This window comes from Trifolium pratense, linkage group LG3 (assembly GCF_020283565.1).
Source record: "Trifolium pratense cultivar HEN17-A07 linkage group LG3, ARS_RC_1.1, whole genome shotgun sequence".
Lineage (NCBI taxonomy): Eukaryota > Viridiplantae > Streptophyta > Magnoliopsida > Fabales > Fabaceae > Trifolium > Trifolium pratense.
The window spans coordinates 30,075,105-30,087,734 of record NC_060061.1 but is presented as its reverse complement, the minus strand read 5'-3'; the positions used below and the strand labels follow the sequence as shown (position 1 = coordinate 30,087,734).

General features: G+C 34.2%; 1 protein-coding gene and 1 pseudogene across 1 annotated transcript; one reads left to right on the top strand and one right to left on the bottom strand.

Annotated features, from left to right (window-relative positions):
* Positions 1-3,040: 3,040 nt before the first annotated feature.
* Positions 3,041-6,146, bottom strand: LOC123913758 (annotated as a pseudogene).
* A 787-nt stretch (positions 6,147-6,933) lies between these two features.
* LOC123913759 (ATP-dependent DNA helicase PIF1-like) lies at positions 6,934-7,927 on the top strand (the record flags this gene model as incomplete). Its single annotated transcript, XM_045964604.1, has 2 exons — positions 6,934-7,083; positions 7,178-7,927. Coding segments are annotated over 2 exons (900 nt in total), but the record flags the coding sequence as incomplete, so codon positions are not given.
* Between the last annotated feature and the right edge of the window lie 4,703 nt (positions 7,928-12,630).

Below are 12,630 nucleotides of genomic sequence, written 5' to 3'. Positions count from 1 at the left end.
TCAGATTTTTCTGCTTTTAACTCATTGATGGTTACCTTTTGTTTCTCAATAACCCTGCAGATTTCTTCACTTTTAAGACAAAGTTCCTTGTAGGATGCAGCAAGCTCTTCATAGGTTACCTCTCCATCATCAGATTCTGTATCAGATGTAACAATACCTGTTAAGACTGAGATATGTTTAGCAGTTACAGATGCTGTATCATCTTCTGAGTCATCATCCTCAGACCAACTGACAGTTAGCCCTTTCTTTGCTCTCTTCTGATATGTTGGGCACTCAGGTCTGATGTGACCATATCCTTCACATTCGTGACATCGAATGTTTCTGTTTAAGTTTGATTTTTCATCACCTTTTGGTTTTCCTAGACTTTCATTGCTGCGCGTAGTGCTTGGAGCATTGTTTTTGAAATTTGATCTAGGTCTCTTATCCATTCGTTTCAGAACTTTGTTGAATTGTTTTCCCAATAACACCATGGCCTCAGAGATACTCTCATTAGATTCTTCTTCATCCTCCAGTTCTTCTTCATTATTTTTAGATGAGAAGGCAATGCTCTTATTTTTCTTTTCACTTCTTCCATTTGCAACACTTTCATAAGTTTGGAGAGATCCAACCAGTTCATCCAGCTTCATCTCAGAGATGTTTTTGGCTTCTTCCATAGCTGTGACTTTCATATCAAATTTCTTTGGAAGTGATCTAAGCATTTTTCTTACTAACTTTTCTTCGGGAATTTTCTCCCCCAAAGCATCAAATTGATTATCATAGTCTAGAATAGTCATATGAAAATCTTGAATTGTTTCTTCCTCCTTCATACGTAAGTTTTCAAACTGAGTAGTAAGAATCTGTAATTTAGACATTTTTACCTGAGGAGTACCTTCATGAACAGTTTCAAGAATCTTCCAAGCTTCCTTTGCTGAGACACATTTTTTGATTAGTTTGAAGATGTGCTTATCTACCCCATTGTATAATGCATATAATGCTTTTGAGTTTCCCAAAGCAAGCTCATCTTCTTCTTTAGACCAGTCCTCCTCAGCTTTTAGTTTAAGTGTTGGCTTTCCATCCTTGTCAATGACCACGGGGGGGTCCCATCCTTTCAGAACAGCCTTCCAAGTTTTGCTATCCATAGATTTTAGGAAAGCAATCATGCGTGATTTCCAATAATCATAGTTGGAGACACCAACTAGAAGCGGTGGTCTGCTTACGAGCCCTCCTTCCTTTTCAATGTTGCCAGACATTTTCCCTGGAGCTCACCCTATAACCAGAAAGGGTGCCTGCTCTGATGCCAATTGAAATCTGGCACGCAGTGAACACAATGCTGCACAAGATGCTATAGCACACGTTGCAGCAAGACAGTCGCAGAACACAGTAAATAAATAAATAAATTGCAGAACAATAAATAAGACAGGAAATTGTTAACCCAGTTCAGTGCAACGTCACCTACTCTGGGGGATACCAATCCAGGAATGAATCCACTATAATAGCTCTAGTTCAAAGCCCTCGACCAACACCCGGTACTTGACTTATCACCTAGACACTACCAATGCAATCCTACCTAAGAACCTCTTAGATGATGAGACCCCGTCCCAAATTCCCTCTAACAACACGTACTATGTTGCTGTCAATAATAACGATAAGGATGGAGACACTCTCCTAGAAACTAGACAACACTCTTGCTTAAAAGCTTATGAGTGAATCACACAAACTAACTCCGTGCTTAAAAGCTTAGGAGCAGCTTACAATAAACAACCCAAACACAGTCCTAAACTTGCATCAGATTGACACAAGAAAGGCTCACAAAAGACACACACACTAAACCTTTTAAAACGCACGCTTTATGAAATACAAGGTTTAGAAATCGCAAGCTTAATAGCCTTGAGGCTTCACATATTTATAGTCTTCAATTGTCTTGATGGGCAAGTTAGGTCTTCAGACTTGTACAGCTGTAGAAAACGCGGCCAACCCTAGATTATTTCCAGAAATATAATTCATGTTGTACCAAACAAAAAAAAAACGCAAAAATATAATATAATTATATTTTTGTTTTAAATAACTTTCCTTTGACCGACTTCAACAAGACTTGCTGAGTAAGTCTCGTCTTGCCTAAACGCACGTGCCTGAATATATAATTGAAGCAAATCTTGGCTCAGATTTGAAATAAAAATTCTGCACGAAAAACAGAGCTTCAGGATGCTGTACTATAATGCTACAGCATCTCAGTCCAGCATCTGGCTGGTTGGCTTTTGCAAAATGTAGCCAATCAAAACACCAACATACACTAAAAATGATTAAATCTTAATAGGTGCTTTCATTACTTATACGTACTCAATCAAATACCTGGATTTTGTTAAATAATCAAACAAAATTTTATAACTTCCATTATTTTTATTTTTTTTTTAAAAAAAGGGAGAATCATGCCTGTTAGGGTATAAAGCTCTTCACCATATACTATTAGGACATTCATAAGTACATATTGAACTTTAGTTGTTTATTGTGTTTGGTTGTGCAGTGGACAAAATTGATTTTGATAAAATTGAGTTTGACATAATTGATTTTGATAGAATTGAGTTTGATAGAATTGATTTATGTTTGACTATATTTATGCAAAAGTGAACTGAACAAAGAATTTGAGTGTAAAAATCAATTCTAGAATCAGAAGCTATAATTTCTAGCTTCAAGTAGAATCAATTCTAGAAACAGAATCAATTCTACTTTAGAGAAACCAAACAAACTAGAATCAATTCTACATGTCTAGAATCAATTCTAACTGATTCAGAATTGAAACCAGAGTTACACATGGAAACTCAAGCAAAATTGAAAACAATTAATTAAATTAAAACAATCAAGCATTTCATATATATAGCAATTAATTATTGATATATCAAGGCAAATTACAAGAAGTACAATGGACTCAGGGTTACAAACATACAACATCCGCAAATGTAGGGGAGGAACTGAAGAAGTACAAACCAAACCAAACCACAAGCAAGCAAAAACAACAAACAAAAGGAACACTTGAGACTCTCAAATCAAACAAAGTCATAGGATTTCATATAGCCACACTATGCAGGACAATTGTTTCAATTGTAAGTCCTGGTCCAAAGCTTAGCAACACACCCCATTCAAACCCTTCGTCGGTGGTGTTTTGGCCATCTTGAGCAGATTTCTTTCTCATCTCATCTAAGATGAATATATAATACACATGCACTTGACATATTACCATATACTCACTAAGCATTTCAGGTTTTAATGCTAACTTTTGCTCAATTTTGTCTAGAATTGCAGGTCCACCTGAATGAGCAATCCAAAATATCGAGTTATAATCATAAATGTCTAATGGTTTGAATGCTTCATCGAGTGCTTTATCAATATTCTTTGACACAATATCAGGAACATCCTTACGAAGATGAAATGATGGCCCAACTTCACGAAGGTGGCCACAAATTGCTCCTTCACTATCTGGAGCGATTGTTTGTGCAGTCTAAATTAGTTGAAACAAAGGCTTCTCAATTTCTGGTATTGAGTGTCGGAGCCAACAATGACTGCAATAGCTCCATCTCCAAATAGTGCTTGTCCAACAAGATTGTCCTAGTGAGTGAGTATCACTAGGGCCACAAAATGTGATTGCAGTAACTTCAGAACAAGTCCTTTGTTGTTCCAAACGAAGTATTGTGCCACCTGCAAAACACCCTTGTTGATACATCATATACCTTTTTACATTTGGACGAAGACCTAAGAGTTTTGTGAGTTGGTAATCGGCACCAGACATGTCTACAACACCACTTATGGTGCAAAATATTAAGTGTGTAATATTCTTTGACTTTGGTTGACCCCATTCTCTTATAGCCTTCATTGCAGCCTCCTTCCCTAGTCTAGGTGCCTCTACCACAGCCATGTCTTGCCTAGTATCCAAAGAAGGTGCCATATAAGTGCACAAATTAGTATTCTCTTTTCAAATCTCTTCTGTTAGGTACATGTATCTCTTCTTGATCATAGATTTATCACCTAAAGTAGTTACAAAGAAATGCTGTAAGTACAAATTAATATTGTAGCGATTATATCAAAACCAATTACACATAACACACATAACAATAATCTTGTAATGCAATGTTATTAATTAATTGACATGATAGTCAAATATAATATATAATATCATTTGTTTACCGGATTTGATAGCATAATCTAATGAAATTTGTTTCAGAAAAAATGAAATTTATTAGATAACATAATCTAATGATTACTTTTAACTTACAGATTTTTATTTAACGTAGATCATATAATAATAAAATTACTTTTTTTAAAAAATTAACAAATTTATTCAAATAAATAATAAATAACAAATAGACTCATATATTAAGAATAATATATCATCCTGAATTTCTTATTTTATTTGAATATTGATTATTATTTTTTTGGGTAAGTTCTTCTAGTTATTATAATCGTATTCGAGATCTATCGACAGAGGCATGTAAATAGAGTAAAATTGGGGTAGTTGACCTCACATGTGTTTATTTTCTTTTCTTTTTTGACAGTAACATGTGTTTATTTTCTTTTTACCACAAATCAAGCATTTTGAATATCTTATGACCCCATTTGAAATATAATGATGTCCCCACATTACATAGTTTCACTGCACCAGCGGAAAATGATTCGAGCCAATTCGTGAATAGGTCGAAGCTTGATTTGATAATTGACTCGTGAATTTGGTTCATGAACCAAATGAGCTGAATTTGAGTTAAAAATTAAGTTCATTAAATAAATGAGCTGAACTATAAACAGTTCGACTTGTTTAACTCATGAACTAGCTCGATAATATATATAACTTTCCAAATCTTTTTAATCGATCGTTCCCTATATACGACTATTACTCATTCTCCCTTTGCCAAAAAACAATTTTACTCATTTAAAGTGTCTCTTTCTCAAAAGGTTTTTCATTATATACTTTTATTTTAATTTAATATTTTCTTTTTCTTTTTAAAAAATAGTTTAAAAAGTTAAAGATCAAATTTTGACAAAAAAAAATTGACTTTAAATCATGTGATTTGACTTAACAAGTTGAAGATCAAATTTTGATTCTGTCATTGTAGTCAATCCAATTTTTGTTTTTATTTAAAAAATTTGGTATCCGGCCCAAGTTGTGAATAATTTGATGGGACCAATCCAACTGCCTACTTGTGATGGTTTATTTAAAGCCAAAGTTTCTTTTTTACTCTATGTAAACTAGCTCATCAAAATTTGAAGCCAGAGTTTTTTGTTGCTCTATGTGAACCTGAGACCTTGAAGGAGCACAATCCGAGGTCCCAAGCCAACACCACTAAACCAACACAAGTGAGTTATGTCTCTCAGTGCCTAATTGTGAACATCACTCCTAGTTAGAAATCGAACTTTGATTCATTTTATTGTGATACCCATACCCCGTTCTGTTAAATCAAACCTGTTTGATTAGAATATAGATTTTAGAGGTTAGAGTATCAATTTTATAACTCAAAAAATATTAACTAGTTCAAAAGAAACAGACTACTAGCTAAATAAATATATTTTTTTTTTGAGTAAGCTAAATAAATAAATAAAAATGGAAAAAGTACCTAGAAAAATAAAAAGGTAAAAATAATACTTTACACATGCGCTGAAATTTTTCCTTGAGTTCGGTCTTGTGCTCACTGTTAGTGATTCTAAAATAGAAATCAGGATATGTGCTTTGTTCAAAGCAGTTTGGAGGATTTGCGGTGGCTATGGCTATGTTTGGTAACACAAATAAGCTAGTTTATAGCTTATTATATGAGCTTATAAGCTTGTTTCAAAAAATTAGAGGTGTTTGGTAACAAGCTTTTTGTACTAGCTTATAGCTTTTTTTCAGATGCTATTTCAAGTAGCATTTGAGCTTATAACTTATAGCTTTTTACACTTTATTCCATTTTTACCCTTTAATTTAATAACTACCCACTCTAAAAAATAAACTACCCACTATCAATTTTGTAATTTTATATTTAATAACCACTTTAAAAGCTAATTTTACCAAACACTTTAATTTCAATAAGCTAGCTTTTCAGCTATCAGCTAGCTTATAGCTTATTTTTACCAAACAGACCTGTAGCTAAGATGGTTGCAGGACCTTCTGCCTTTTGAGCCTTGCGAATTTCAAACATATTCATCATCTTGATGTATGTTTCTAATTTATAGCAACAATGTAATATATTGGAAACAGATTAATTAAAGTAATGTAATTTGAACTGAATTGGTTTACAGTGCTTGTATAAAAAGAAAAAGGGCTGAAGAGTGTTGTGCTGCAAACATGTTTGCGGTGAGATGGTCTTATAGTCTCAAGTCTGAACATCTCCTTGCCTTGTAACTTGTAAGTTTATTATTCAAAACGCATCCCTATGTCGTTTAAATTTTAAGTTAATAATAATTTGTCTATTATTTATAATAATTTGTAATACTGTAGATAAGTCTTTTAAGTTAATAATAATCTGTAATATATAGGTCTATTATTTAAGTAACAGAAACAATTGGGTCATTGCTCTAAGATCACAAGTGAGGGAGACGCCACATCTTCACCCAAAATCTTAAGACATTAGGTTAATGGATCACATCTCTTATAAATCCAACATTTTTCTCGTACATATTCGATGTGAAACTTAACCACTCACACTTAAAACCCAACATATTTATTACTTAAAAAATTTAAAGATCTACTATACAAACGTAAAAACTTAAGAAATCTTGGAAGCACCAATGATGCACAAACACTGTTTCGAAGATGTTGATTGAACTTTAAAAGATATTCTCAAGTCTGTTGATGAAAAAAATAAACACATTCCCTTCGGTGGAAAAGTTGTTGTTTTTGGCCGAGATTTTAGACAAATTCTACCAGTAATACCCAAAGGTACAAAACCAAAAGTTGTTCATGCTACTATTAATTCTTCGGTTCTTTGGAATTTTTGTGAAATTTTAACAATGAGTAAAAACATGAGGCTTCTCGGTGGTGCTTCGAGTGCAGACGTTGAACAAAGAAGATTGTTTTCTGAATGTATTTTGGGTGTTGGCGATGGAGAAATTAGAGATGACAACGACAATGATTTAGAACTTAAATAGATCTCTTCACAAGAGATGAAATCACCTGTAATGATAATGAATTGTCTAATTATAATTATTGGAGCTCCACTATTAAAGAGAAAAGAAAGACATTCCATCAGATTTATTGATATCAAATTCAGGTGATCCTCTTGCTTCTATCGTTGAAAGTACTTATCCCCAACTTTTACAAAACATGAATGATATAACGTATTTCCAAAATAGAGCTATACTAGCTCCTAAAAATTCAATAGTCAACATAATAAATGATTATATGTTGGATTTAATTCCTGGCGAAGAAAAAACATATTTGAGTTATGATACTCCACTCACACAAAATGTAGACAGTCAAACAGTGGATGATGTTCATACTCCCGAATTTTTGAACACGATTTCTATGTCGGGACTTCCAAATCACAAGCTGAGACTTAAAGTTGGAGTTCCAGTTATGCTATTAAGGAATTTGAATAACAAATTAGGATTATGCAATGGAACAAGACTTATTATTACGAGATTGGGAAAACGTGCTCTTGAAGGAAAAATTATTTCAAGAAGTAATATTCGTGATCAGGTTTTCATACCTAGATTTTCTCTGACACCATCTGACGTGAGAATTCCTTTTAAATTTCAACGGAGACAATTTCCTATAATGATTTATTTTGCGATGACTATTAATAAGAGTCGAGGACAATCTTTAAAGCATGTTGGGATATATCTTCCGTCGCCGGTGTTTTCACATGGTCAGTTGTATGTTGCAATTTCAAGAGTTACTTCTAGAAAAGGATTAAAAATATTGATCATCGATGACGACGGTGAAGATACGATTAAGACTTCGAATGTGGTCTATAAGGAAGTCTTCCATAATATAACATAATTTTCTTTGTATGAATATTTATCCAAAATTATTGTTGAACTATCGTTTAATGTTACTCAACTTTTTTCATATATCTTACAGCTAATCAGACCCGTGCACCGCACGGGTCGATGTTCTAGTATATAATGGTTATAATATGCTACTAGGGTTTGCATTGCAGTTTTGGAGGGAATTTTTTCACTATATTTTTTATTAAAAAAATAATAGAAATGTGTCTACCATGAGAATCAAACTCAGGACACTTGCTGTGAATAAAGTCTTTCAACCACTATGCCATGTAAACCAATTGTGATTGAAATTACCTCCAAAAGGTGTTAACCATATCGAAACTTTACAATTACGAATAAATCTTGCGGAATTAATTTGTTGATACCCAAATAGGAAATATTTAATATCTCAATTAAGCATCATGAAATGAATTTTAATTAAAGAATCAAAGAATATCATCACAGTTATATATATTATCAAAGAATCAAAGAATATCACTTATACTAACACCTTCCGCAATATTGACATTAAAAAAAAATATTTTCACATTTCAATGGCTCATGTTAACAGCTTGCACTTAATTTACTCAGATATGTGTATCAATTTTCATTCTGTTTCATGATTTATCATCTTTATTCTTGAAATCGATATTGTTTTAAAATTTTATGCTAACTTTATTTTTTAATATGTATATTTCAACAGGTCCTTTGAATCTCAATCCTTTATCTGATCGGGAGAAGTTGGTTAATGAATTACAAGTTAGATATCGGACCTACTGCGTTGAGTTTCGCATAACCGAAGTTAGTACAATTCTAAATGTTTTATTAGATTTTTTTTTTACTATAATTCTCAATGTTGTGAGATTCTAATTTCTATTGTATGTTATTTTTATAGGGTGCATGCATGCTAACAAAACATTTTACATGTTTTTTTCTTTTGATACGATTCGTATAAAAATATGATACTGGATATTTCAAATAATTTCACACATGACACAATTCATGATTTTGCATTTAGTGAGTGATTAGCCCTTTGTATTTCATTTGATATGACTTTGAATTTAATTTTTTTTTGTTGAAATGGCTAATATTATATACACCGAAAAGTGTTGTAGCACACTATCTTTCTTATTTCTAATGGTTGTAATATGCAACTAGGTTAACCTTAAATTACTTTGCAGTTTAGGCGGGAACTTTTTCACGTAGCTTTATTAAAAAAAAAAAAATAGAAATCTGTCAACCTTGGGAGTTGAACCTGGATCACTTGCTTAGAATAAAACATTTCAACCACTAAAGCATATCAGTTGTGATATAGATCATGGCCTCAAAGTGTTAAGCATGTAGCAATATTACAATTTGGTACAAATTTTTGACTCGCATTAATGGTTATAATGTGAATCTATACCGATCTTTGAAGATTTTAGTCGTTGATGATGACGACAACCTTACAAATACCACTTCAAATGTAGTTTATAAAGGAAAATTTTCGTAATTTGTAGGATTGTTTGTACTTTCATGTTTATGAAAGTTGGTGAAAATATATTAAACAACAAATATTTTTAGTTTCTACGCATATTTTGTTTATTAGCCCAAAGATATATAATATAATTGATCTACAATTTTTTACCTGTGCGAACGTTCGGGCATGGTAACTAGTTTCCAAGTAAAAAATGGGAGTACTAGTACTTTTCACATCAACCAATTTTCTACACCTTCTCGTCCAGATCACCTCCAGTCCTCTTATATATCCTCCAGTTTACCAGTTTCCTTCACAAATGCGTGACAGGTGGCAAACAAATAATTCAACGGTTAAGATTTAAAAGCAAAATCAACATTTTACTGTTCCTCTTATTCTCAGCCACGCCTCCTTCCATTTTATTTTTTTTTTTGAATAAGCTAAATTAGCTAATCCAAATTGACACAAGAGAGAATCAAACCTCTCAAGAGAAGCACACTTCCAGGTCCAAGTCAATACCAATGCACCAATCCAAGTGAGTTACCTTCCATCTTTATTATCCCTTTCACTTTTCATCTTCTCCGTCAACACCCAATACGTTACCTCCGTGAAGCCCATCTCCGCCCTCCAATCTCTGCCACTGTGTTTTTATTCATGAATTGATTACGTTGGATAAAAAAACTCATTAGTTTTGCATAAAATCTGCAACATTAACCAGCAATCTCGCATAAAAAATTCTGCATTATTTCTTGAATTGAAGATGTATTCATATCCACAATATCCCATTGATCTTGAAGGGATCACAACCACTATACTTTGGTTTTTAAATAACAATAACAACCGAGCCCTAAATTGAAAAAAGGGGAAGATGCACAGAGACAAGAGAAGCCAAATCCACAAAGGAATTCAAATAGTGATGTAGTGGCAGTCTTAACAAGCAATGGAATTTGTTTCTCGTTGAGACGGTAACGCAGCAGAAATAAAAAATCATGGCGGCGGTTACGAGCCTTGTTGAGACATCGTGTGGAGGTAACATATGCAGTGGTGATACGGCGGAGAGACAACGGCGGGACGACAGCGAGATGACACGATAGTGGAGGAGACGACAAGAGATGGTGAAAGATTACGTTTTTTATCAAACAAAAAAATAGTGATTTTTCAGATTTATTAAATTCCAGCCGTTGATCTTTTATTTGCCACATGTCACGTGTGGAGGTAACATATGCAGTGGTGATACGACTGAGAGACGGCGGCGGGACGACAGCGAGATGACACGATAGTGGAGGAGACGACAAGAGATGGTGAAGGATTACATTTTTTATCAAACAAAAAAATAGTGATTTTTCAGATTTATTAAATTCCAGCCGTTGATATTTTATTTGCCAGATGTCATACATCCAAACTGAGAATTGGTAAACTGGAGGATAAGAGGACTGTACATAATTTGATTTTTTTTTCGGTTGCCCCAAAAAAATATTTTTTTACAACAATACCCCGGTTAAAAAAAAATGCCGTAATACTTATTTTTGAGACAAAAACTGACGCATTGTAGTCTCCACTAATGGCGGAACCGACAATGTCGCTATGTAAGGGTGATGGCGGAAGTTAAGATTTCGCCATGTGTAGGTAATGTGTAACGACCCAAATTTCATTTTATTTAGTTTTTGTGTGTTTAAAATATTTTTATTAACGTGGCATTTTAATTAAGTTAATAACTTTAGTTATTTATCGAATACTTTAGTTATTAAGCGAGTAGTGAGAGTTATCGCGTGTTGGATTAAGTTATTGGGTTTGAGGCCCAATGGGCCTTGCTTCATAGTGGGGGCGCCATATGGCCAAGGATAGAGAGAGGAATATCATTATTTCTCTTTTGTTCTTGAAGTGTAGAGAGAAGGGGGAGCTCAAGAGCTAGGGCATAGAGAAAGTGAAGGGATTCAAGAGCAATCTTCGAGTTTTTCTTCGAATCCAGGTATGAGAGTAGATTTCATAGTCGTGGGTGACACGAGGAAGGGGAGAATGTCGATTTCTCCTTACCCGAACTTTCTCTACCCCATTTTCGTTTTAGTTGAGATGACTTTTCCTTGATGGAAATCGAATCTAAGGTTCATAACATGTTTAACATGCTCTTATCATGATGTATGAACGAATTTAATGGATAAAAACGGAATTTATAGATGATTAAACTCGAGAACTTTGTGTTTTTGTGAGTTTTGAGTAAAAATATTAAATCTTTACTTTTTCGATGTTTATGAGGTAGATCTATGAAACAAACCATCCTTTTGTGTTTACACATGTTTGTTACACTTGAATACAAACTTATTTGGGATTTATAACATGAAAAATGAGATTTTTTGGTGATTTAGAGTGGAAATCGCAGGTTTTGAGCTTTCCTGACAAGAAGCCTTCGCTAGGCTTCGTTCAGCGAATTGGTGGCGGATAGCTCGCCATAGCTCGCTACAGCTCGCCACGAGCAGGTGTTCCACTGGTGTGGTTCGCCAGAGCTCGCCAACCTTCGCTCAGCGAACTAGTTCGCTATGGTTCGCTACTGTTCGCTCAGCGAACAGTACTGGAACTGCAACTTTTGTGAATGTTGTAAGTGCGATTAGGCACTTGTAACATGGTTTAATGATATTCTTACATGATTGTTGATGCTTATTGAAATTCCTGGCACACAGTGGACAGGTGTTGCTCAAGGTGTAGCAACACTTGTCTGTTGTAGACAGATGTTGTTACTGGTGCGCCAACACTTGTCTATAAACAGAGCAAATAACATAAAACAATACAAACAGTAAAGTAAATAACACACGAGAGTTGTTAACCTAGTTCAGCCTAAAGCCTACTCTGGGGGATACCAATCCAGGAATGAAGTCCACTATCAGCAGTATTACTTCGAAGCTAAACTCACCCGTTTACAACTTCTCACTTAATCACTACCCAATGACCCTTCTACCTAGGAACTCCTAGATATGAGACCCCGTCCCAATTCCCACCTAAGCAACACAGACAGCGCTGCTATTCAATTCCACAATCACAATAGGTGGAGACACACTCCTAAGAAACTAGGATTCACTCTTGCTTAAAAGCTTGCGAGTAAACCACACAACACAATAGAACAATCTCCGTACTTCAAAGCTTAGGAGAAGTTCACACTTACAACTCAATAACACTCAGGTCCTAAGCTTGCATCAATGAGATACAAGAAAGGCTCACAATTAACACTCTAAAATCCCTAAAACACACGCTTTGTA